The 23,583-nt window shown below is 41.7% G+C and overlaps 1 protein-coding gene across 19 annotated transcripts in view; it reads right to left on the bottom strand.

Moving 5' to 3' along the window:
- The window catches only part of ST6GAL1 (ST6 beta-galactoside alpha-2,6-sialyltransferase 1), a 138,226-nt gene that overhangs the window by 36,986 nt on the left and 77,657 nt on the right, over positions 1-23,583 (bottom strand). For 4 of the 19 annotated variants that reach the window (XM_021070029.1, XM_021070021.1, XM_021070033.1 and 1 more), the window contains 2 exons: positions 15,869-15,931; positions 1,773-2,430 (listed from right to left, as the gene is read on the bottom strand). In XM_021070029.1, coding sequence (XP_020925688.1) covers positions 1,773-2,379 — 607 coding nt within the window. In that variant the 5' untranslated portion in view covers positions 2,380-2,430; positions 15,869-15,931. Of the gene's footprint in view, positions 1-1,772; positions 2,431-3,569; positions 3,641-6,336; positions 6,451-9,036; positions 9,153-13,621; positions 13,836-15,868; positions 15,933-23,583 lie in introns of those variants that run through there. The other 15 variants (XM_021070027.1, XM_021070022.1, XM_021070028.1 and 12 more) reach the window with 11 other exon arrangements.

Here is a 23,583-nt window from a genome sequence, read left to right as displayed (position 1 = left end):
CTGTGCTTGGTTTCAGACCATTTTTCCTGGCAGTCACACGAAGGAAATAAAAAAGGAGACATATGACCTCACCTGCTCCAGCACCTTCCAGAGCCTGACAGAAGAGCGAGGCTTCCTGTGCTTTGCTTTCTTTAGCCTGATTCATTTCACACTAATGGAAAACACATTCTCTCAAAATACGGGAAATCCTTCAGGAGACTTAAGCAAATCCATAGCACTGTGTGGTATACATGTTTATCAATCTGGATAAACTTCCAGTATTTTTAATTGATTTTTTAAGTTTATTTTTTGAATTGAAGTACAGTTGATTCACAGTGTTGTGTTAGTTTCAGGTGTACAGCACAGTGATGCAGATAAACTGAATTACTTTTAAAAAATGGAATCACTTTTTCCAGTTCTTTTCCCAGATAGGTTATTACGAAGCATTGAATACAGTTCCCTGTGCTGCACAATAGGTCCTTGTTGATTACCTATTTTCAACATAGTAGTGTGTATCTGTTAATCCTAAATGCCTAATTTATCCCTAATATATCTATCTCTATTAACTGCGAAGGATTTCAGAGTTCCTGTCATGGCGCAGTGGAAAGGAATCCAACTAGGAACCATGGTTACGGGTTCGATCCCTGGCCTCGCTCAGTGGGTTAAGGATCTGGTGTTGCCATGAGCTGTGGTGTAGGTCGCAGACGTGGCTGGGATCCTGTGTTGCTGTGGCTGTGGTGTGGGCTGGCAGCTGTAGCTCAGATTCGACCCCTAGCCTGGGAACCTCTAAATGCTGTAGGTATGGCCCTAAGAAGAAAAAAAGAAAGAAAAAAAAAAAAAAAAAAAGCAGAAACTGTGAAGGATTTCAAGAAAAGCAAATTGAGGAGTTCCTGTCACGGCTCAGCGGTAACGAACCTGACTAGTATCTATGAGGATGTGGGTTTGATCCTTGGCCTCGCTCAGTGGGTTAAAGAGCCGGCATTTCTGTGAGCTGTGGTGTAGGTCAAAGACACTGCCCAAATCCTGCGTAGTTGTGGCTGTGGTGTAGGCTGGTAGCTGCAGCTCAGATTCGACCCTCGGCCTGGGAACTTCCATATGCTGTGAGTGTGACCCTTAAAAAAAAAAAAAAAAAAAAAAAAAAGACAAGAAGAAAAGAAAAGCAAACTGATATATTCTGACTATTGATTTTTAACCTTTTGGGGGGGTCACGGCCCCCTCTGAGAAGCAACTGAAAGCTGTGGACTCTATCTTTGGAAAAAAGCAGACTGATTACACATATACACACACATCAAACACACGCCTAATCAGCCCTACTTTTGCACATGATTTTAGGGATTCATGAACCTCCTGAAGTTGGTCTACACTTCCCCGTTTTCAAAAAGAAAAACCAAAAATTACCCAGGTATTGGAGGCCAAAAGAAACAGTTAGTTGCTAATTAATCAGTAGATGTACAGAACTTCAAGACCCGAAGCTAAAGTAGAGACCTATGCTTTAAATATCTTTAAATACCAGTGTAGACTTTTGCTTATTGAGAGCAGTGGAACTTTCTTTTTAAATAAAGTCTTCTGTACAACACCTGGGTTTAAGACAGACAAGAATAAAGCTGTTCTAATTGATCAAGATGCTAGAAGTCTGGCTCCTCATTCTCTCAGTGGTCCCCATGGCACCTCTGACTCTTGAAGGACAGCTGAAAACACTGATCCAGGCCCAATCTGCCCATCCCATGGAGCCACACCCCCAGTCCCCTGGGCTCTGGCTGCTCAGATAACCGTCGTAACACCCCAGAACCCACCTATTTCTCGACCCAGTTGGGAGGACTTGAGAGATCCCGCTGATGAGACGACAGCACACCTGCCCCACGGCCCGGCCTTGGTCCTGATGTTCTCCTTTGGCAGGTAACCCTCCCATTCAGAGGTATTGAAGGGAAAATCTGTGGCTTCTACCATGGAAACGTTCACGTTGTCCCGGAGGTGGCAAAGCAGGGCCTCAGCACTGTACTTAACACCGGGCCCTGGCCCCTTGTAGGACACTTTATACTTGTTCATGCTCAGGTAATTCTTCCAGATCTTTTGCAGCCTAGGGATAAGGTTTTTGGAAGAGCTGTCCTTGTTCCACACCTGGAAGCTGGCCTCTGGCTTGGCCTTGGCTGGGCTACTGGGACTGCCGAGGGCCTGGCTGCCTCTTTGGGCGTTCTGGGTGCCGCTGGAGGATGCAGACTGGGAGCCAGACCCTGGAGTCAGTTTCTCCAGACTCCTCAGCACCTGGAGCTCCTTGGTTTGCAATTTAAGGGATTCATAGTAACTCCCTTTCTTCTTTTCCTTCCACACACAAATGATCGCAAACAGGAGAAAGACCAGCAGGCAGCAGCTGAATTTTTTCTTCAAGCTGGTGTGAATCATAATGAAAGATGTGTTCAAGGAAACCACTCTGTCCTGAGCAGAAAAGCAGGCCTGAAACAAGAGTGAGACAAGGCAAAAAAAAAAAAAAAGATATAAAGAAAATCTGAAAGTAATGATGGACTGAGCAATGGCTTTAGAGTGACAAGCATTGAATTCTAGCCCAGATGTCGCTCCTACCAGGTCCACAATCTGCAGCAACTCTCAAAAAGTCACCCTCAGTTTGGGCTTAAAATGTAGAGAGCTGTCCTCAAACACTGCCGTCTTCCTCCCTGAGCATTTTACAGACCCTCCCACCACCCCTTTGCACACCCTGACTCTTAGTTTCGACGTGTCTTGGTCTAGCTCGCTGGCTGCTCGCTGAGCTTCTTGAGATCTGGAACCACATCTTACACATGCGGTTCCTAGAGTCTTATACTCTTTGTTCCATGAAGGCATAAATAACTTGAGAAACTAAAAGAAAAAGGTAGAAAAAACTGATGGGTCTACATCACAAAAACCCACACTCCCTAAAAAGGGCCAGCACCTTTTTTTAAAAAAAATTTTAATTAAAATATAGTTGATTTACAATGTTTCTTCTATTCCTATTATACAGCAAAGTGACCCAATTACACACAGTTCCCTGTGCTGCACAGAAGGGCCCCACTGCCCAGCCATTCCAGATATAATAGTTAGCATCCAAAAACCCCAACCAGCCCATTGTTTCAAAATGGCCAGAAAGAGACTTCTCGCCACAGTGTCACAGGTTTGTGATGCATCTCTCTAAGGGCTGTGATGCGGGACTTCTGCATGAGAAAAAACCAAGGGTTTGCTTCACAACATAACATTCAGGTTTATGGCGTTCTGCAAGAGTCCTAGCAAACAGCAGGAAACTGATTCACCTCATGGTAGAAAGTAGAACTCTTGGTAAGATAGCAGACATATGACCAATTAAGGAAATGAAATTAAAAATGCATTAGCACAAAAGATGTTATTTCATTTAACTTAATCATAATTCAGGGGCACTGTGGTCTACAACTTCAGTGAACGCCATGTTTATAATAATCTAATACGAAAGGCAGCTTCTTTGCTGTGCAGAAAGGCCCTGTCACCAGCCATGAAGGTGCTATAATCTCCATTTTTATCAATAGCTACCAGAGGCTCTGAGATGTTAAGAGAAATGCCCAGGACCACAGAGCTGAGTAAAACAGTACCGTTAGATTCAAATCCAAGTGCACTTGATTCCATAATCCACAACCCTTTCACAATGCCATGGACAGAACATCTGAAAGTTCCAAAAAACGGATTTCACTAAGCAAATAGAGCCTAAACAGTCCCGTTTGTATCTGGGTAAAGACCTACTTCGTTTTCCCAGAATTTATTGTGAAACTGAACAGAAAATGGAAGCACTTTGAACTCAAACAATGTATTTTTCTGGGAAACATTAAATTCTCCCCGAAGTAACTAAGGTTACTTACCTTAACGAGTCTAAGATAACACCCCCCGGGTTTTGCTAATGGATTAAGAATCTATAGTCCATTTCTACAAAGCCTGCTCCTAAGGATACCCAGGATAAGTAGGAATACTGAACTGGGTATCACAAAACCTGGCTTCTTGTCCCCATGCTAGGTGACCTTAGGCAAGTCTCTTAACCTCTCTGCACCTAGGTTGCTGTGGAGTAATCATCTCTGCCCTGTCTCGTTCACTGAGTGCTGGGAGAGCCAAACAAGAATGGCGTTAGTGGGCTTAGAACTAGGTAAATGTACGGGCACAGAAGGTTAGAGCAGCCTCTGGGCATGAGGGCCATGTGGAGGAAATGTGGGACAGCAAAGGATGGCAGAGTGGAGCACTGGCCATGGCTCGTCAACCTGAACTTCAGGTCCTTCATCAAGTATAAGTGAAGAATAATTGTAATCAAAGCATAGTTCACTTATACTATGATGTATTAGTTGCAGGTGTAAAACACAGTGATTCAATACTTTTATAGATTACACACCATGCAGTTATTACAATATAATCGCCTGTAATCCCTGTGTGCTACATTACATCCTTGTGACTTTTTATTTTATAACTGGCACCTTGTACTTCAAATCCCCTTTACCCATTTCACCCATTCCCCCATCGCCCTTCCTTCTGGCAACCACGAGTTTGTTCTCTGTATCTGTGAGTCTGTTTCTGTTTTGTTATATTTATTTCTTTGTTTTGTTTTTTAGATTCCACATATAATGAAACCATATAGTATTGGTCTTTCTCAGTCTAACTTATTTCACTTAGCATAATACCCTTTTAGGCCCATCCATATCACAAAGTCAAGATTTCATTCTTTTTACGGCTGAGTAACATTCGTGTGTGTGTGTGTGTGTGTGTGTGTGTGTGTGTGTGTGTATCTCATCTTTATCCATTCATCTGTTGATGGACCCTCGGGATGTTTCCATATCTTGGCAATTGTAAATTGTAAATAATTCTGCAATGAACATTGGCGTGCATAAAGTTTTTGAATTAGTGTTTTTGTTTTCTTAGGATAAATACCCATGAGTGGAACTGAAGGATCACATGGTGATCCTATTTTTAATTTTTTAAGGAAACTCAATACTATTTTCCATAGTAGAGGCATCAATGTACATCCCCACCAAAAGTGTACCCTTTCCTCCATATCCTCGACAACACTTGTTATTTCTTGTCTTTTCAATGATAGCCATTCTGACAGGTGTGAGGTGCTATCTCATTGTGGTTTTGACTTGCATTTCTCAGATGATTGGTGATGTTGACCATCTTTTCATTTGCCTGTCAACCATCCGTATGTCTTCTTTGGAAAAATGTCTATTCAGATCCCCTGCCCATTCTTAAATTGGAAAGATTGTTTGTTTGATATTGAATTGTATGAGTTCTTTATCTATTTTGGATATTAACCCCTTATCAGATTATCCTTTGAAAATGTCTTTTGCTATTCAATAATATGCTTTGCATTTTGTTGAGGGTTTCCTTTGCTGCACAAGAGCTTTTTAATTGATGTAGTTCCATTTTTAAATTTTTCTTTTGGTTCCCTCGCCTGGGGAGCCAGATCCAACAAAAATTATCATTAAGACTGAAGTCAGGAATTCCTGTCCTGACACACTGGACATGAATCCAACTAGAAACATGAGGTTTTGTATTTGATTCCTGGCCTCGCTCAGGGGGGTAAGGATCCGGCGTTGCTGTGAGCTGTGGTGTAGGTCGCAGACATGGCTTAGATCTGGTGTTGCTATGGCTGTGGTGTAGCCGGCAGCTGTAGCTCTGATTAGACCCCTAGCCTGGGACTCTCCAAATGCTGAGCGTGTGGCCCTAAAAAGAAAAGAAAAAAAAAAAAAAAAACTGAAGTCGAAGAGCATACTTCCTATATTTCCTTCTAGGAGTTTTATGGTTTCAGGTCTTACATTTAAGTCTTTAATACATTTTGAGTTTATTTTTGTACATGGTATGAGAAATGGTTGCAGCCCTGCATGGGCCAAGACTTCTCCCAGGGCATATGAGGGGCTGCTGCCTTGGCAAAGGGGGACAGTTTGAGAAGCCAGGTACAGGCTGAGGAGGAGGCTAGGGGTGTGCTGGTGAGGCCTTGGTGGGCTGGCTAGAGGGCCGGCTGCTTTTCAGCCCACTGGCTCACACTGAGACTGGGAGCAAGTAAGCTCATGCCCAAGCCCTTCATGAGCATAGTCTCAGTTTCTGACAGCGCTCCAGCTCTCCCGCTCATAACCCCACTGGCTTTCAAAACCAGTTGAAGGAGTCCTTCTGTGGGCACCAGTGGGCCAGCAAACAGCAGCTGGCGCCACCACTGCAGTCACCCCAGTTCTTGCTGCACTGCTGCTATAGCAGCAGTCTGCGCAGCCCGGCACCTAGCCAGCCTAGGGGAGGGAGTGCCGAGCCATGCCCCAGGCTGCTGGCAGCGGCAGTGGCAACCGTGGCAAAAGCTTGATCAACGTGGGCGGCATGTGCCATGACACATACCACTCAATGCTGCGCACTCTGCTGGGGTCGTGGCTGGCTGGCTGGAGGAAGCCCGAGGAGGCCACACACTTCGACTATGACCTGGGTGCCAACCAGTCCTTCTTTGACCGGCATCTGGATGTACAGTACAGAGTGAAGAGACAGCAGATGAATTATTCAGCAAACATAAGCAAGCACTTCCTACATGTCAGGAATTTAATATGACATGTCCATAATCCTCACAACTCCAGCTAACCCCTAACTCCACGCATTCATTCATTCATTCACTCAACAACAAACGATTAAGGGTACAGTTCCAGGCCCTGGAGGTTTGACAGGGCACAAAACAAGAATCTGCCATCACAGAGTTAATACACTAGAGCCTGGGTCAGCATACTACAGCCAAGGACCAAATCTGTCAGCTGGCTGTTTTGTAAACAAAGCTTCATTGGAACACACACACACACACAAACACACACACGTGCACAAAACAGGTTGAGGGGTCTCATCTTCCTGGTGCTAGTCCCCAGGGCTAGGGTCCCCAAGGTGGCTTGAACACTTTGTTAGGAAGGACCTCCAAGTTTGTGATACCCCTTCTGCTGTGGATCACCTGCCAGGTGTGTGGGTCCTGACTCTACCCCCTCCTTGCTGTGTTTTTTTTTTTTTTTCTTTATATCCTTGATTGTAAAACTATTGTAGTCTTCAGGTCCTCCTTAGAAAAAAGTCGTTCTATATGTAGTTATAGTTTTGGCGTGTCCATGGGAAGAAGTGAGCTCAGGGTCTTCCTACTCTACTGTCTTGATCCTACTTCACTGATATTCTTTAAGTGGCATCTGGACCATTCCTGGAATCCACCGAACAGTGGTTACCACCACCCTAGACTTCAGGAACCAGTGGCTCTGGGAAGGATCCTGCCTTGGGTGCTCAAGTTTTGGAAGTGATGAAACGTACACAGAGGGAGAATTCAAACTTAAGATCATGAGATGGGGGAGGGGCTTGTGGCATCATCAGAAACCGAAGCAATTCAATTTCCCCAGACACCTAACACAGCTAATCACAGGACTCTATGACAACGGAAGAAAAACCAGGAGAGAGAGGAAAGTAGGATTTCAGAAGCACCAACTATCTGGTAGGCACTTTACCTGCTTCATTGCACTTAATTCTTACTGTACCACGATGGGCTAGATACTAACAGCAACTCTTAAGAAAATGGAGAAACTGAGGCTCCACACAATTAAGGGCTTCTCCAAAGTCAATAGCTAACTAGTGCTAGAACCAGGATTCCAACCCAGCTCTGTGTGACTAAAAGTGATTGGTCTTTGCACTAAAAGACAGGCATCTGTGAAAAAGCACTGTGAAAAGTCAGTGTGGACCAACCACGACTCAGAAAGCAGAGTCACTGGAGAGGCAACTTAATCTGCCAGACAGTCACAGAAAATCACCCTAACCCTCAGCACTGACATTACTCACGTTGCACTGTTTGACCACTCAGGCAACCCTTTCATGTACTTAGGTTTATGAGACCAAATATAGCCCTGTGAGATGAGCAGAGAAAATTTTACTAGTTCCATTTATAGCTGAAAAAACTAAAGTTTTCCCTTTTTTTTCTTTTTTTTTGGTCTATTTTGTTTATTTGTTTGGTTATTTGGTTTTGGCCACAGGTGTGCAGTGGCTTGATGTTGGATCTCAGTTCCGAGACCAGGGATTGAACCCAGGCCCCAGCAGTAAAAGTGCTGAGTCCTAACTGCCAGACCACCAGGGAAATAAACCTAAAGTTTTGAAAATATAGATAATTTTCAAAGTTGCTAGAGTGATTTGGAAATGGAAGAATTGGGACTTAGATTTTATTTGCCTGGGTGAAATAAGACAGGGGGTAGGGAAGTGGAGCTTGGTTCGCTGGCTCCCTGAGCTGAGACCCAGAAGAGCTTCCTGCTAGCACCTATCCTCCAAGGCTGAGTTTTCCAGGAAGGAAGAGTTCCCCAAACACTCAGCCACAACACAGTCCTACAGCTTTAAGACAGCCTCAGGCCAGTGCTCTGCCATGAGTGCCCCAGGGAACTCATCTGAAAGCTCACATGAAGGCTCCCAGCTCTCTTGACCACCACCCTCTGTTGAGGCTCCAAGCCCACCAGCTGGCATCTAGAGCTTCAAGGGAAACCTCTCCTGGCTCACTTCTGAAACCCCAGTGCTCCACACAGTGCCTGGAACATGGTAGGTATTCAATAAAGGATTATTGAACCGATGGGACTGTCTCAACGAATACTCACAATCCCCACTAGGCTTCCAGAAGAATAAATAACAACTCACTTTATTACCTACAGAGAACAAGCCAACACTGAACCAACAGAAAATCCCAGCCAAAGGATGGTTCCCACCCCGGGGGCTAGTCATCGATACATGCCCAGTACCAAAGGCGGGGCCTAGCACATAGTAGGTTCTTTTAAAAGGTAGACTGATTTACGGAATAACTTCAAGTATTTTATATTTTATAAATACATATATGGTTTATAGAAATAGGCAAACCAGCTGTTGTCACCCCTCATTGACTAAGAACTAAAATAAATAAAGGAAGGAAGGAAGGAAGGAAGGAAGAAAACACCAAAGCTGTGGCCAGACATTGAGACTCTGTGACCCCTGCTGGCACACTTCACTATGTCATTTCTGAATAAAACATAAACTGCCATGTTGCCTCCATACCCCTCTCCTCTAGGTGTTCCTTACCTGCTTCTGGCTCATTCCCCTGGGGCGGCAGGCCCTCCAGGTCCTCAAGAACCAGCACAATTCTCCATGGGAGGGATGTTTGGTTTATTGGGTCTGGTGGCCAAGACTCACTTCTCTCAGAATGATCAAAAATAAGTAAATAAAAGAGGAGGTAAGAGCTGTTTTCCAGCAAGGCAGAGTTAAAGATTAACAAGATAGACAGACACTTCTGCTAGACTCCAGGGTGGCCCCAGTATGGCTCAAGCCAGCAAGCCCTGAGGGCTCAAAAAGAGAGAGAAAAGAGGCAATTACAGGTGCAGGGCTGAGGTCCATGAACAGCACAGAGAGCCTAGAAATAGTCTGATTCTAGATAAGGACATGCTGGAAAGATAAAGCAAGCACCACAGGCCAATCTGGGAAGAAAGAACTGTTTAGTCACTGGTTTGGGCATATGTAATAGCAGTCTGGGGAAAAGGGGATACAGTTCATCCCAAAATGAACTCGAGACAGACTTTTAAAAAATTATTATCAAGAGATATTTGATAATAGGTGAAAGTTCTAGCAGTATAATGTTAACTGAAATTCAGAAAAAAAAATCATTTTTTAGTATTAAATGTGAGGAAGAGAAAGGAGGAAAAAAAACGAACAAAAAACACCCTGGATGGCAGAATAAAGGGTGATGAGTGTTTTCATCTTTTGTAATTTTTTGTATATTCCAAAATTTCTAAAACGGAGTTGGAAAAATAAAAATATTATTTCAAAAAGCTAAAAATAAAATTATATTTGTCAGCATTCTTCTTTCTGATGGAAGGTAGAAAAAAACAAAGGAAAAGTTTTACAGAGTCGTTGCATGAAAATTCTAACTTCTATACAGTAAAAATACTGTAATAAAAAGTAAAACAATACTCAAGGTGTGCAAAGGGTACATACAGTAAAAGCCTCCTGAAATAAACAATCAACATGAACAAACAAATCACAAAATAGGAAATTCAGTTAATGAGCATATGAAATTATGATTACTCTTAAGAGAAATCCAAAAGAGGCAACGGAAACATTAAGGCACTCGTTTATAAAATTTATATTAGCCCACAGTTTTCACAATGATAATCTCATTGCCAGACAGAGTATAATTAAATTGGTATATTTCAAGGGAGCAGTAGAAATTAATTTAACTTTTTTAGAAAGTAATCAGGCCGTAGAATTAAGAGCTCCTGACTACTAACCAAGTTATGTATTTCCAGGAAATAAAATGGAATAAATAATTCAAAGCGAGAAAAGATTATATATTTCAGTTTCCTCACATGTAAAAAAATTCTCTACCTTAGAGAGATGTAGTGAGAGTTAAAAGCAGATTAATGGAATTAAAGAATTAGTTTCAGAAGGCACTACGCATGTGCAAAAAGAAAAATAGCTTTCAGTTTCAAAATTATTTATCTGAAAAATCTAAGGTTAATAATTCACCTTCCAGCAATAGGGAAGTAAAAAATTGTGGTACATTCTCCAGATGGAAAAAAAAAAAAAATATATATATATATATATATAGAGAGAGAGAGAGAGAGAGAGAGAGGTGAACTGAAGTAGCAACAGGGAAGAAAATGCTTAAAATATTACAACACTAAAAAGTGAAACACAAGATGTTACATGGTGCATACAGCATTGTGACTAAAAGTTATGCATGTCCAAATAGCTAGGGAAAATGTACATTGTTGAAACCTGAAAACAGGGGATGAGCAAACTGATAAGAGATTAAACCCTCATCTTTCATTCTGTCTGCTGGATACAATGAGGGACAGGAAATTCACTACCTCCCCAGGGTCACACACACACAGCTGTGTGAACAGCTTTATCTCTTAGAAAGGTCTTAAAATGAAGAGAAAGCAACCTCCCCATAAAAATAAAACCAATGGTTTAATCTCTGTTCTCTGGAGCTACTTAGACTCAGAATGAAAACCAATAAATAACACTTGCTGAGCCTGGGAACTTCACGTGCACTCACTCGTTTCATCCTCGCAGCAACCCTGTGCAGATCGCACTGCCTACTTCCCATCTTGATGCTGTATTTCTCCACCTGGAACACTCTTCTTCATTCCCTGAATGTTAGCTCTTGGCTCACTATAATTCTAACACTATTTCCGTCATCAACATCCATTTACAGAATTACTCTAGCTCCCTGGTCTCTCAGTTCTTTGATCCTCAACTCCAATGATTATAACCTCAGTATCTCCCAGGGTTGTGTCTTTGAACTTGTCATTTCCAAAAAGTTAACTCCCTTCCCAGCCTTGATTTCAAGTATCCCTTCTCTAATCACCACTCCTCCCTCTGCAGCATAGTCCAACCAACACCTACTCCAACAATCTTATGGATTTGACTCTACCACCTTCTCACTGTCTCTCCCTTCCTTGAGGTCCTCCTTCCCTTATCCAGTTTACATTCCATGGTCAATCGTTCAGTTAACCTCTCTCATCATACATGGTTGGATAAACCCCAATCCTGGTTAAATCCAACCAACTCTCTGTCCTGCTCCACACCTGCAAGCATGTCACTGAATATGGCTGGAAACAATCATGCAACGATGCTGATAAATTTCACCCCAAGTTCATGATCATTAACTGCAAGTAGCTCCTTAGTGCTTCTCAGTAATCATATCCTACTTTTTCAGTCAATTCATCTGCCTCTCTCCTAGAGGACATATCACTTCCTCCCCTTGAAAAATCCTCTTACCCTCCCCCTCCCCAATGAACTTGCTGCTTATTCATAGAGCAAAAGAAAACAACCAGAATAGAATTTCTACATGCATGCCTTTGTACCACAGCTACCCACCTTACCTGCACTTATGCCCAGATGATCTCATTACTATGAACACATTGGTTGCATTCAACACTTGCAAAATCCAACATTTTTCCACTAGATCCTACACACTCTTGTCTACTTAAGGACATTCTTTAAAATCTGCCTCCCTTTTCTTGCAGATCCATAGGTAGCCCTCTCTCAAAGGTCATGCTTATCAGCATACAGGAATGCTATTATTTCTCCTATCTTTAAAAAAAGAAAAAATACTTCTCCTGATTGAGGCAGGCACTGCCTGCCCCTGATCAGTCTTAGCATCACTAACAATGGGACACCTAGACAGCATGTGCCTTTTGAAGTCAGACAATATGAAGCACACAGCACCACACATGAAAATTCTTGCCTAAAATATGATTGAGCCTTTATATGCAATTTCAATTTTTAAAATAGACAAGAGAAAGAAGAAGTTAAAAAGACACCCTAGGAGTTCCCTGGTGGCCTAGGGGTTAGGGATCCAATGTTATCACAGCTGTGACTGAGGTTCCATCCCTGGCCTGGGAACTTCCACATGCTGAGGATGTGGCCAAAAAAGGAGGGAAAAAGACGTCCTAAGTTATCAGAGAAATCCAGAAAGTGGGACATTCTACAGAACAATTCAACTAGTTTCATCAACAAGTCAATAGGCATGAAAAATAAATGGCTTAAGACACACAACACTCACATGCAATCTGCAGACCTTTAAAGAAATTAACACTGGTGACAATCAGGGATATTTGAATATAGATTAGGTATTATATTAAGAAATCACTGTTAATTGTGTTAGGTATAATAATAGTACCATTATATTATGTTATATACATGGTTATGTTTTTAACAAAGTCCTATGTATGTGAAGTAGTTAGAAATGAAATCAGCTTTAAATACTTCAGCCAGGGAGTTCCCTTCATGGCTCAGCAGTTAACAAAGCCGACTAGGATCCATGAGGTTGCAGGTTCGATCCCTGGCCTCACTCAGTGGGTTAAGGATCTGGCATTGCCATGAGCTGTGGTGTAGGTCGCAGATGTGGCTAGGATCCTGTGTTGCTGTGGCTGTGGTATAGGCCAGCAGCTGTAGCTCTGATTGGACGCCTAGCCTGGGAACTTCCATATGCCAAGGGTGCAGCCCTTAAAAAAAGAAAAGAAAAGAAAAGAAAAGAAAAGAAAAGAAAAGAAAAGAAAAGAAAAGAAAAGAAAAGAAAAGAAAACTACTTCAGCCAAAAAGTGATAAAGCAAATATGAAAACAATGCAATGTCATTTTCTTCAAATATATTCACATTAAGCTGTGTAAGGAACAAGAGTGATCTGAAGACTCTTCTTTGACAGTAACATCTGGATTAGGGAGAGTTTGAAATAGCTTGAAGAAAAAAGTTATGGGAGACAACATTTCTGTTTCACTGAAGGAATTAAGTGAAAAAGGTATATGGCATTGCAAAAGTCACATACTTGGCCATTGCATGTGTTACAAATAAACTCCATTTCCCTGTCCCTTCTACAAAACCTCTTGATCCCATTTCACTTTCCAGCCCCTGCGCTTTTTCTTTCCTTTATGGTAAAGAACTATCCATAGTCACCTTTTCCAACTTCCCTCTTCCCATTCTCACTTACACTCACTCTGTCAAGGCTCCCTCATCTTGATGAAACTGCTTGTGTCATGTCCCCAAAGCCCTCTATTACCTCCGTGCTATCAATCAAGTGGTCAGTGCTCAGGCTTTATCTTATTCAGCCCATCAGCATATTTTACACACTTGGTCATGTCCCCCTGCTGGCTTCCAAAACTTACAGTTTGGGGGTCTTTCTCCACCTTCCCGGGTGCTCCTCCTCAATAATCTCTAATGCTGGTTCCTCCTCATCTTCCTCACCTCCATACTCCGAAGCGCCCCAGGTTCTGTACTTTGTTCTGTGACACTTGCTCTCTAGTGGGTGCAGGCACCTTGCGGTCTCTTCCACCTCTACCCAGCCTGCAGTCTGCACTCAAAACACGTTTGATGACCACACTAAAATGAGATCAGGAATCAGGCTCTACAGTGAGTCAGTGAGTTTCTACAAAAAGGAAGTCCCTAATAATTTTTGAAAAATAAACAAAAACAAAATAGTGGGGCTGGGGTTGGGAGACAGAGAATAACACCCTGTACTCATGCCACTATTCATTGTCTAGAATCTGCAGAGGGGAGGCTGATTGCAGAGAACAATGATGATCAGATTTAGAACATATTCTTAAAAATATGTGCTAAAATGCACCTTCCTGAAGTCCACCTCGGTCATTTGGATCCAAGTAGTGTGGAATGGGGTTCAGAAAGCACCCCCAGGTGATTCTGAGGCAATCTGAAGTACTAGCCCGAGAAAGCTTTATCAAGATCCAGGATGGGAAAAGTATAGCAATCACACCTAATTGACTTTTATAGTAATTTAAAATAATCGCTGTATGCCTGTTGATTCTAATAATAACTTTAAAAATACAGCTTGTATTTTTAATATCTTTTTCATTCCATTATTCCAATAATTCCTTTTTATTGTATTTTATTTTTTAATTAATTAATTAATTTTTTTTCTTGCTTTTTAGGGGCTGCACCCTCTGCATATGGAAGTTCCCAGGCTAGGGGTCGAATTGGAGCTGTAGATGCCAGCCTACACCACAGTCACAGCAATGCAGATCCCAGCTACATCTGTGACCTACACCACAGCTCATTGCAACACCAGTCCCTTAACCACTGAGCGAGGCCAGGGATGGAACCCACATCCTCATGGATACTAGTTGGGATCTTCCTTATTATATTTTAAAAACTATTAATATACAAGTGGTTGGGGGAAAAACCAGCTCTTCACCAATAATTTGAGAAACTTCAGCATTGGAGAAAGAGCCTAGACTTTGGCATCTCGAAAGCCCAGATTCAAATCCTGGCTTTTTTATCTGTCAGTTATATGATGTCAGGCCAGTTTTATCAACTGCTGTAAGCCTCGTGTCTTCAGCTGTGCTGTATGGATAAGTGTCTTCTAAAAATTGCCTCCACCGTGTTGTGCTGACAATTTAATGATAGACTTTATCACTTTATTTCAGCTAATCATTTATTGCACTTTTACCACATGCTAAGTACTTCACACACGGTAAAGTTCCTGGAGTTGGGTAAAGCTCATTCAATCCCTGCAGCAACAGTAGTTCTTGAGGTAGGTGCTGCTGGCTCAGCTTCCAGGGCCCTGGCAGAGCCAGTCCAGGTTGCTATTGGACACAGCATCCCAGCTCTCAGCCACAGCTCTCCCGATGGGAGCCAGCCTAAGTCACACGTTAAGAGTTGTGGTGAAACATTTCTAACAAATCGCAAGTTTACTCAGAAGAACAGAAGAAGGCAGAAATATGATAAGCAACGGAAACCAACTGATAGCTGGTGAATCTGAGGAGAGAGTGAAAGGAAACCATAAGACACTCACAAAGCACCTGTGTAGCCGTGCTGACAGATATTTTCTGAGGACCAGCCCAGCTGCAGGCTAGTGTGGGGGAAAATAGGAAATCCTCCCCAGATCAGAGCCCTGAGATAAAAGGGTCTTCATTCCTGCCTGTCCCAACTGTTCCAGAGCCAGGCTGCCCCCCAAAAAAGGGGTTCTCAACAGAGATTAGATCTTTTTCCAGCCAGGCAGGCACTGCTAGAGACGGTTGTGAAATGGTTGAGTATATCTCCCTGAGGTTATCTAAAAACGTGTTGAATAGAGCTCTTTCTGTGGAGGGTGCTGAGTCCCCACCACAGAAAGACAGATGCTCCATGGTCTGGGACTCGAACCAGCCATTCAGAGCAGGTAAGGAGAGCTCTGAACTCAGGACGAATGGATCCAGGGCAAAGGAAAATCCCAGGCCATTTGCTATGATCTTCAACCCTGTGCCTGTAGCAGACACATATTTATAGAAATATTTGTCTTCCGATTTGACAGGTGCCTAGGGGAAACTCCCCACCCCATCAGCTCCCTTTCTGTAGGGCACCCACTTCCCAGCACAAGCAGTAGAAACCCTGGCCCCAGCAGGCATCTCGCCCAGTCTTACCAATTGAGACGGCTCCGCTCCACTCCATCAGTCAACGGTCAGCCAGGAAGGAACCAAACAGGCCTATAAGGAGGGTTGAATCAATACCACGCTCCTCCCAAGCAACACACCCACGCCTCTTTCCTCCACACCCAACCCACACCCATAGAGACACAGAGAAAAAAGCAAATAGGCCTCCCTCATCCCCAAGAAGAAGTGTTTCATCTCCCCCTAATATTGAAAAGAGAATTAAGTTTGTATTATGTAAGTTTTACACATACAAAAAGGTACAGAGTATAGCACAATGAACATCCATGTGTTCATAACCCAGCTCCTGAGATTAGCAACAGTTTGCCAATCTTATTTTCTCTATGCCCCAGCCCCCTTTCTTTCCTGGAGTAATTTAAAGCAAGTGCCAGGCTTCATATCACTTCCCCCCACCAGCTCTTCTCAACTGGGGTGCCACAGAAAATTAAACCTTGATGTCTTAAGACATCCATTTATGTCATGAATTAAGTTACCTCCCTGACATCTAGAATAGGATTCGCTATGTAGCATCTTTGGGAGAACTGAGAGTAGAGGCCCTCAAATCACTTTCTGTGGTGTTGAATTGTCTGTAATACTACCCACCCACGCACTGACCCTCACAGAATGGAGTTCACCAGAGAAGACATGCAATATACACACACCTGTGCATGCACACACACACACACACCACACACACACACCACACACACCACACACACACAAGGTCATTATCACCCAATATCCACTCCACCTTCAAACTTTTACCAGTTCCTTCAAAAGTATCTTTTATACTAAATTCCTTGAATGAGGATCCCAACAAGGTGGGCACATTTTGTCCAGATGATATGCCACTCTCAACTCTTTTAGTCTATAACATTTCCCCAGGCCTCTATCTTTTCTTTTTTGTGCTATGTATTTGTTGATTAAAACTAAGTCATTTGTCTTTGGAATGTGCCATGTATGGAATCTGGCTGACGACCTCCCTCTGTGTTTCCTGTGACCTTGCTGTTAGATTTCAAGGTTGCCTGAAATTCAGTGGTTTCAAGTGCAATTGTTCTCTTAACGTTTTCGTATCTAAGAGGAGCTAAGCCCTTGTTACCTAGGGAGTCTGGGATGAGGAAATGAACAGGGAGGTCTGAGCTCCTCCGAGTTGTCTTGGTCCCAGAGCCCATAACAGCAACACACTCCAATACTCACAGTAGGTTCAGTCACTCAGCAAGTGCTTATTTTCTACTGGGAGCCAAAGCAGAGATACGACAGTACAGAAAGCAATCAGAAATCCCTAAGCCCCCAGAACATGCCTTCCAGTGAAAGGGTAAATAAAGACTTTAAAACACACACACACACACACACACACACACACACACACACACACTGCTTCGTAAGGGGATAATTGCTACACAGAAAATTAACACAGGGAAGATAGAGAGGAAAGCAGAATGTTGCAGGGAGACATTATTATTATTATTAATTTTTTTGTCTTTTTAGGGCCACACCCATGACACATGGAGGTTCCCAGGCTAGGGGTCCAATCAGCGCTGCAGCTGCTGGCCCACGCCACAGCCACAGCAACACCAGATCTAAGCTGCATCTGTGACCTACACCACAGCTCACGGCAATGCCTGATCCTTAACCCACTGATCGAGGCCAGGGATAGAACCTGCATCCTCATGGATGCTAGTCAGATTCCTTTCCACTGAACCATGACAGAACTCCAGGAGACTCATTTTAAAATGGAGAGTCAGAGAAAGCCTCACTGAGAGTTCTTGAGCAAAGACTGAAGACCAAGGAGGGATCTTGCAGATTTTTGAGGGAAGAGGATTCGAGGTGGAGGGAACAGCAAAATTCCTAGGCGGGAGCACACCTGACCTGCTTCAAGCACAGCACGGAGGCCTGAAGAAGAAGCATAAGATGAGCACAGGGAAGCGTGAGGTACAGATCACGGAGATCCTTAGACTGCTATAAAACTCTGCCTTTCATTCTAAATCAGACTTGGCTGACTTATGCTGGAAAGGGATCATTCTGGCTGTTGCACTGAGAATCACTGGTAGCAGGTGACAGGTTGGGGAAAGTTTAAAAAAAAAAAAAAAAGGAAGGAGGCCTTTTGAGAAGCTGTTGCAACAATCCAAGTTCGAAGGCCCAGGATCCTGTTTACTGAGCTTTTACTAGATGAGAGCAAAGTAACTTCGTAATGTTACCAAATTTAATTCTTACCACCACTCAGTGAGGTGGGGTGTTAAAACTACTCTTTTAGAAATGAAGAAACTGAGGCTTAGATATTGTAAATCATCAAACTGGGGCATGAGCCAGACTGTTCTAACTTGCAAGCTTGGCTGTGCTATCCAGCTTGGCACCTTTTAAACAGCCTGAGAGTCTCTCTGCTTTAACTGGACAACTATAGTTGCCAGTGACCATCGTGGACCTTCTGGTAACACCTTGTTCTCTGCCCCAACCCCCACCTTCTTAACCTCTCATTGTGCAAACTTCACCTTCATCTATACATTAGGATCCAAACTTTATGTCCCTAGACTAGAGACTTTGGCACCATCTTGCTCCCAGAAGTTACCTTAGTTAATCATAATGCAGTCTGTGTGTCCTGGCCTCCAGAAACCTCCCCGTAATGGCCTCCCATTTCTTTCAGATGACGAATTCTTGAGTTGCCACTTAACTTTGCAATGACCCCTCTTCCTGTTTCCTTGTGTCAGTGATGGCTGGCTGCCCCACCAAAAAACTGTGCTCTTTCCGCCATATAGAATTGTTGCTTAAAGCAGTGGCCCAGCCAGGGATTATATTTTTCAACAAGTGTGCAGGCACGCACATCCTGTATCTAAGTGGAACCGGGACTGTTTGACTAGTTATCAGCAATAGAACATGAGCAAACACAACATGCATCGCTTTTGAGCAAGGTGATTAAGAAGTGAGTCTATTTGTTGTGACAGCTAGCATTATGGTACTAAAGGAGCTACTAAGTAGAGACTTTCCATGTATTTATTTCTACTGGCCTAAGTAGAGTCCTGAGGATTCACCACAGTCCTCAGCTGTAGATTTTTCATCATCCACATAGTTTTCTCTTCACCCCAACATTTAATTAGCACAGTGACATAACAGAAGCTCCCCTTATTTAGTCAAAGCCACTGATTACTAAATTCTTCCATTCTGAGTACCTCTTGTTATTTGTTTCCCCCTGTTATGATTGCCAAGTTTTGAAAGAGGTTGTCATCCAAATTCAATTAACAACTTGCATTCTTATTTGTTATCAAATGGACAAGAATGTTGCTTCCAATAAGAGGTTCTGACCAACATGAGACTGTCATTGTTACCACAATCAGGTGATACAAGTTCAGCCTGATACAAAGAAACTTGATGATTTCCTTGGCCTGTGCAAGTTTGTTGATATAAATGTAATTCCCCCACCTGGTTTTTTTAAAAATACTGAGCATGTCTGATGGGTTTCTGGAAACTCTGGGCAAGGAATTCTTGTTTGTCCATGGCCTGAAACTTACCCCAATAAAAAACTTTCTGATCCCAGCTGGCCTCTAAAACAAACAAACAAAAAAAACTCAAAAACAAAACCCAGGTTCTTCTAGGTGGCTAGATATGGAAGGATACTAAAAATTAAAATAAAATAAATAAAACAAAAACTACTCCCAATACCCACCTAGGCAGAATTAAGTCTTTCTAAGCTTATCTGGAAGAATATGGCTCCTAAGTACTTAAAAATCAGAAGAACAGCAATGTTAAACCAGAATTTTACTGACTGCCAAGTCAGACAGCACAATCCTCTCCTTCCATCATCTCAGTTCTCAGCAGTTGAATGCATAACATCAGTTACATCAGAAAGATGCCCCCTGGGACATAACAGCAGTGCTATGATAGCTGGGCAGGGAATTAGCTGAAGAGCAAGGGAAGACCAAATAGCAACAGCATAGGAGGGAAAGAGTTCTACTGAAAAACCAAAGATTAAGAATTTTCTCTTCTCTTCAATGTAATCCGTATCAAATTACCCATGACATTTTTCACAAAACTAGAACAAACAATCCAAAAATTTATATGGAACCACAAAAGACTCAAAATTGCCAAAGCAGTCCTGAGGAACAAAAACCAAGCAGGAGGCATAACTCTCCCAGACTTCAGGCAGTATTACAAAGCCACAGTAATCAAGACAAGTTTCTGTACTAGTACCAAAACAGACATACAGACCAATGCAACAGAACAGAGAACCCAGAAATAAACCCAGATACCTATGGTCAATTAATCTTCAACAAAGGAGGCAAGAATATAAAATGGGAAAAAGACAGTCTTTTCAGCAAGTGGCACTGGAAAAACTGGACAGCCATATGTCATATCAGTGAAACTGGAACACACCCTTACGCAATACACAAAAATAAACTCAAAATGTCTTAAAGACTTAAACATAAGACAAGACACCATCAAATGCCTAGAAGGGAACATAGGCAAAACATTCTCTGACATCAACCTTACAATCAGTCTCCCAAGGCAACAGAAATAAAAACAAAAATAAACCAATGGGACCTAATCAAACTGACAAGGCTTTGCACAGCAAAGGAAACCATAAAAAAACAAAAAGACAACTTACAAAATGGGAGAAAATAGTTTCAAATGATGCAACTGACAAGTGCTTAATCTCTAAAATATACAAACAACATATTTAACTCAACAGCAAAAAACAAACAACCCAATTGTAAAATGGCCAAAAGACCTGAATAGACATTTCTCCAAAGAAGATATACAGGTGGTCAATAAGCACATGAAAAAATACTCAACATCACTGATTATTAGAGAAATGCAAATCAAAACTACCATGAGGTACTACCTCACACAAAGCAGAATGGCCATCATTAAGAAGTCCACAAGTAACAAATGCTGGAGAGGGTGTGGAGAAAACAGAACCCTTCTACACTGTTGTGGGAATGTAAATTGGTACAACCCACTATGGAAAAGAGTATGGAGGTACCTCAGAAAACTAAATAAAGAACTACCATATGACCCAGCAATCCCACTCTCGGACATACATCCAGACAAAACTTTCTTTGAAAAAGACACATGCACCTGCATGTTCACTGCAGCACTATTCACAATAGCTAAGACATGGAAACAACCTAAATGTGCACCAACAGATGATTGGATTAAGAAGATGTGGTGTATATATACACAATGGACTACTACTCAGCCATAAAGAAGAACAAAATAATGCCATTTGCAGCAACATGGATGGAACTGGAGACTCTCATACTAAGTGAAGTAAATCAGAAAGAGAAAGACAAATACCATATGATATCGCTTATACCTGGAATCTAATATACGGCACAAATGAACCTTCCCACAGAAAAGAAAATCATGGACTTGGAGAACAGACTTGTGAGGAGGAAGGAGTGGGATGGACTGGGAATTTGGGGTTAATAGATGCAAACTATTGCCTTTGGAATGGATAAGCAATGAGATGCTGCTATATAGCACTGGGGATCATATTTAGTACTTATGATGGAGCATGATAATGTGAGAAAAAAAGAATGTATATATGTATGTGTGATTGGGTCACCTTGCTGTACAGTAGAAAATTGACAGAACACTGTAAACCAGCTATAATGGAAAAAATAAAAATCATTTAAAAGAAAAAAAAAGAATATTCTCTTCTCAATGAGATCCTGCTGTATAGCACAGTGAACTATATCTAATCACTTCTGATGGAACATGATGGAAGATAATGTGAGAAAAAGAATGTGTGTATATATACATACATATATATGACATACATATATATGACTGGGTCACTTGGCTGTATAGCCGAAACTGAGAGAACACTGTCAATCAACTATAATAAAAAATAAAAACCTAAAATAAATAAATTTAAACCAGTAAGAATAAAAATTCTATAATTTCCCTACTCATTTAAAAATTCTTCAAAATAAAATTGATTTTTAAAAATCTGCAGTTTATGGAACAGCCTTATCCATGATCATATCAATAGATGCAGCAGAAGCTTTTGACAAAATCATTCCCTGCATTGTTCCTTCTGTCTCAGGTTCCTGTATTCTGGATAACACTCCTAAATAAAGCACTTGAATTAAGAAAAAAAAAAAAAAAGAATTTTCTCTTCACTCTTGGTAACAGTTGTCTGATGATTTACATTTTACTTCAACCCCCAGTTTAACTGTATCTTGAGTGAGAACAATGATGTCTGCTGATGTCTTAAACATAATTTCCTCCAGAAATTCCCAGGCAAAGGACTGCTTCAGGGGCTGTTTCTTGTTTCCTTCCACATAGTTTTATCTGTTGGGCAGGAGGCAGTCAGAGTTCCTTAACATTTCTTAAATGCCAGAATCACTGAAATGATCAGTCTCTCCTTAAGGTCACCAAAGTGACAACTATTTTCCCGTCCCACCTTAGCAAATTGATCTCTTTCCTAGGACCAGCCCAAGGCCAAATGTGCCACCATGCAAAGAGAAAAGGGAAGAAGTGTAGAAGAGAAAGAGTCTGATCAAGTCTGTCCTCAGTCCCATAGCCATGAAGTTCATTGTGGGTAAAGGGAACCACTTAGAACATGGCTTCTCCATCTTGTCTGAGCATTAACAGCATCTGGGAAGCATTTAAAAAATATTGATGTCTTACCCAAGACGTTTTTCACAGAATTAGAATAAATAATCCTAAAATTTATAGGAAACCACAAAAGTCCCAGAATTTCCAAAGAAATCCTGAGGAAAAAGAATAAGCTGGAGGCATAACCACCACCCCAGACTTCAGACAATACCATAAAGCTACAAGTAATCAAAACATCGTGGTATTGGCACAAAAACAGACAGAGGGATCAATGGAATAGAATAGAAAGCCTAGTAATAAACCCAAACACTATGGGTCAATTAACAAAAGAGGCAAGAGTATGTAATGAAGACAGTCTCTTCAGCAAGTGGTGTTGTCTTTCTCTAAGTCAGACAGATAAAGACAAATATTATATGATATCACATATGTGGAATCTAATAGTAAGTCTGTGACGTTAGAACACATCCTTAAACCATGCACAAATATAAACTCAAAATGGTTTAAAGACCTAAACATAAGACGTGACACCATAAAACTCCTAGAAGAGAACATAGGCAAAACATTCTCCGAGTCATAGCAATGTTGTCACGGGTCAATAGAAATAAATGCAAAAATAAACATATGGAACCTAATCAAACTTCTAAGATTTTTCACAGCAAAGGAAACCATAAACAAAACAAAAATAATGTTATGTTTCTCCCATTTCATAGGGAGAAAATATTTGCAGACATGTAAATGACAAGGGCTTAATTTCCAAAATATACAAACAGCTCATACAACTCAATAACAACAACAACAAAAAAAACCCTAACAACCCAATCCAAAAATGAGTATAAGACCTAAATAGACATTTCTCCAAAGACAGAGATGGTCAATAAACCCATGGAAATATGCTCAACTTCGCTAATTATTAGAGAAATTCAAATCAAAACTATAATGAGGTACCACCTCACACCAGTCAGAATGGCCGACATTAAATAGTCTATAACTAATAAATGCTGGAGAGGGTGTGGAGAAAAGGGAATCCTCCTACATGTTGGTGGTAAAGTAAGTTGGTACAGTCATTATGGAAAACAGTATGGAGGTTCTTTAAAAAACTAAAAATCAAGTTGCCATATGGTTTAGCAATCCCACTGCTATGCATACACCAG

The sequence above is a fragment of the Sus scrofa genome, chromosome 13 (genome assembly GCF_000003025.6).
Source record: "Sus scrofa isolate TJ Tabasco breed Duroc chromosome 13, Sscrofa11.1, whole genome shotgun sequence".
NCBI lineage: Eukaryota > Metazoa > Chordata > Mammalia > Artiodactyla > Suidae > Sus > Sus scrofa.
The sequence above is the reverse complement of the archived record's forward strand: the minus strand, read 5'-3'. Positions and strand labels throughout refer to the sequence as shown.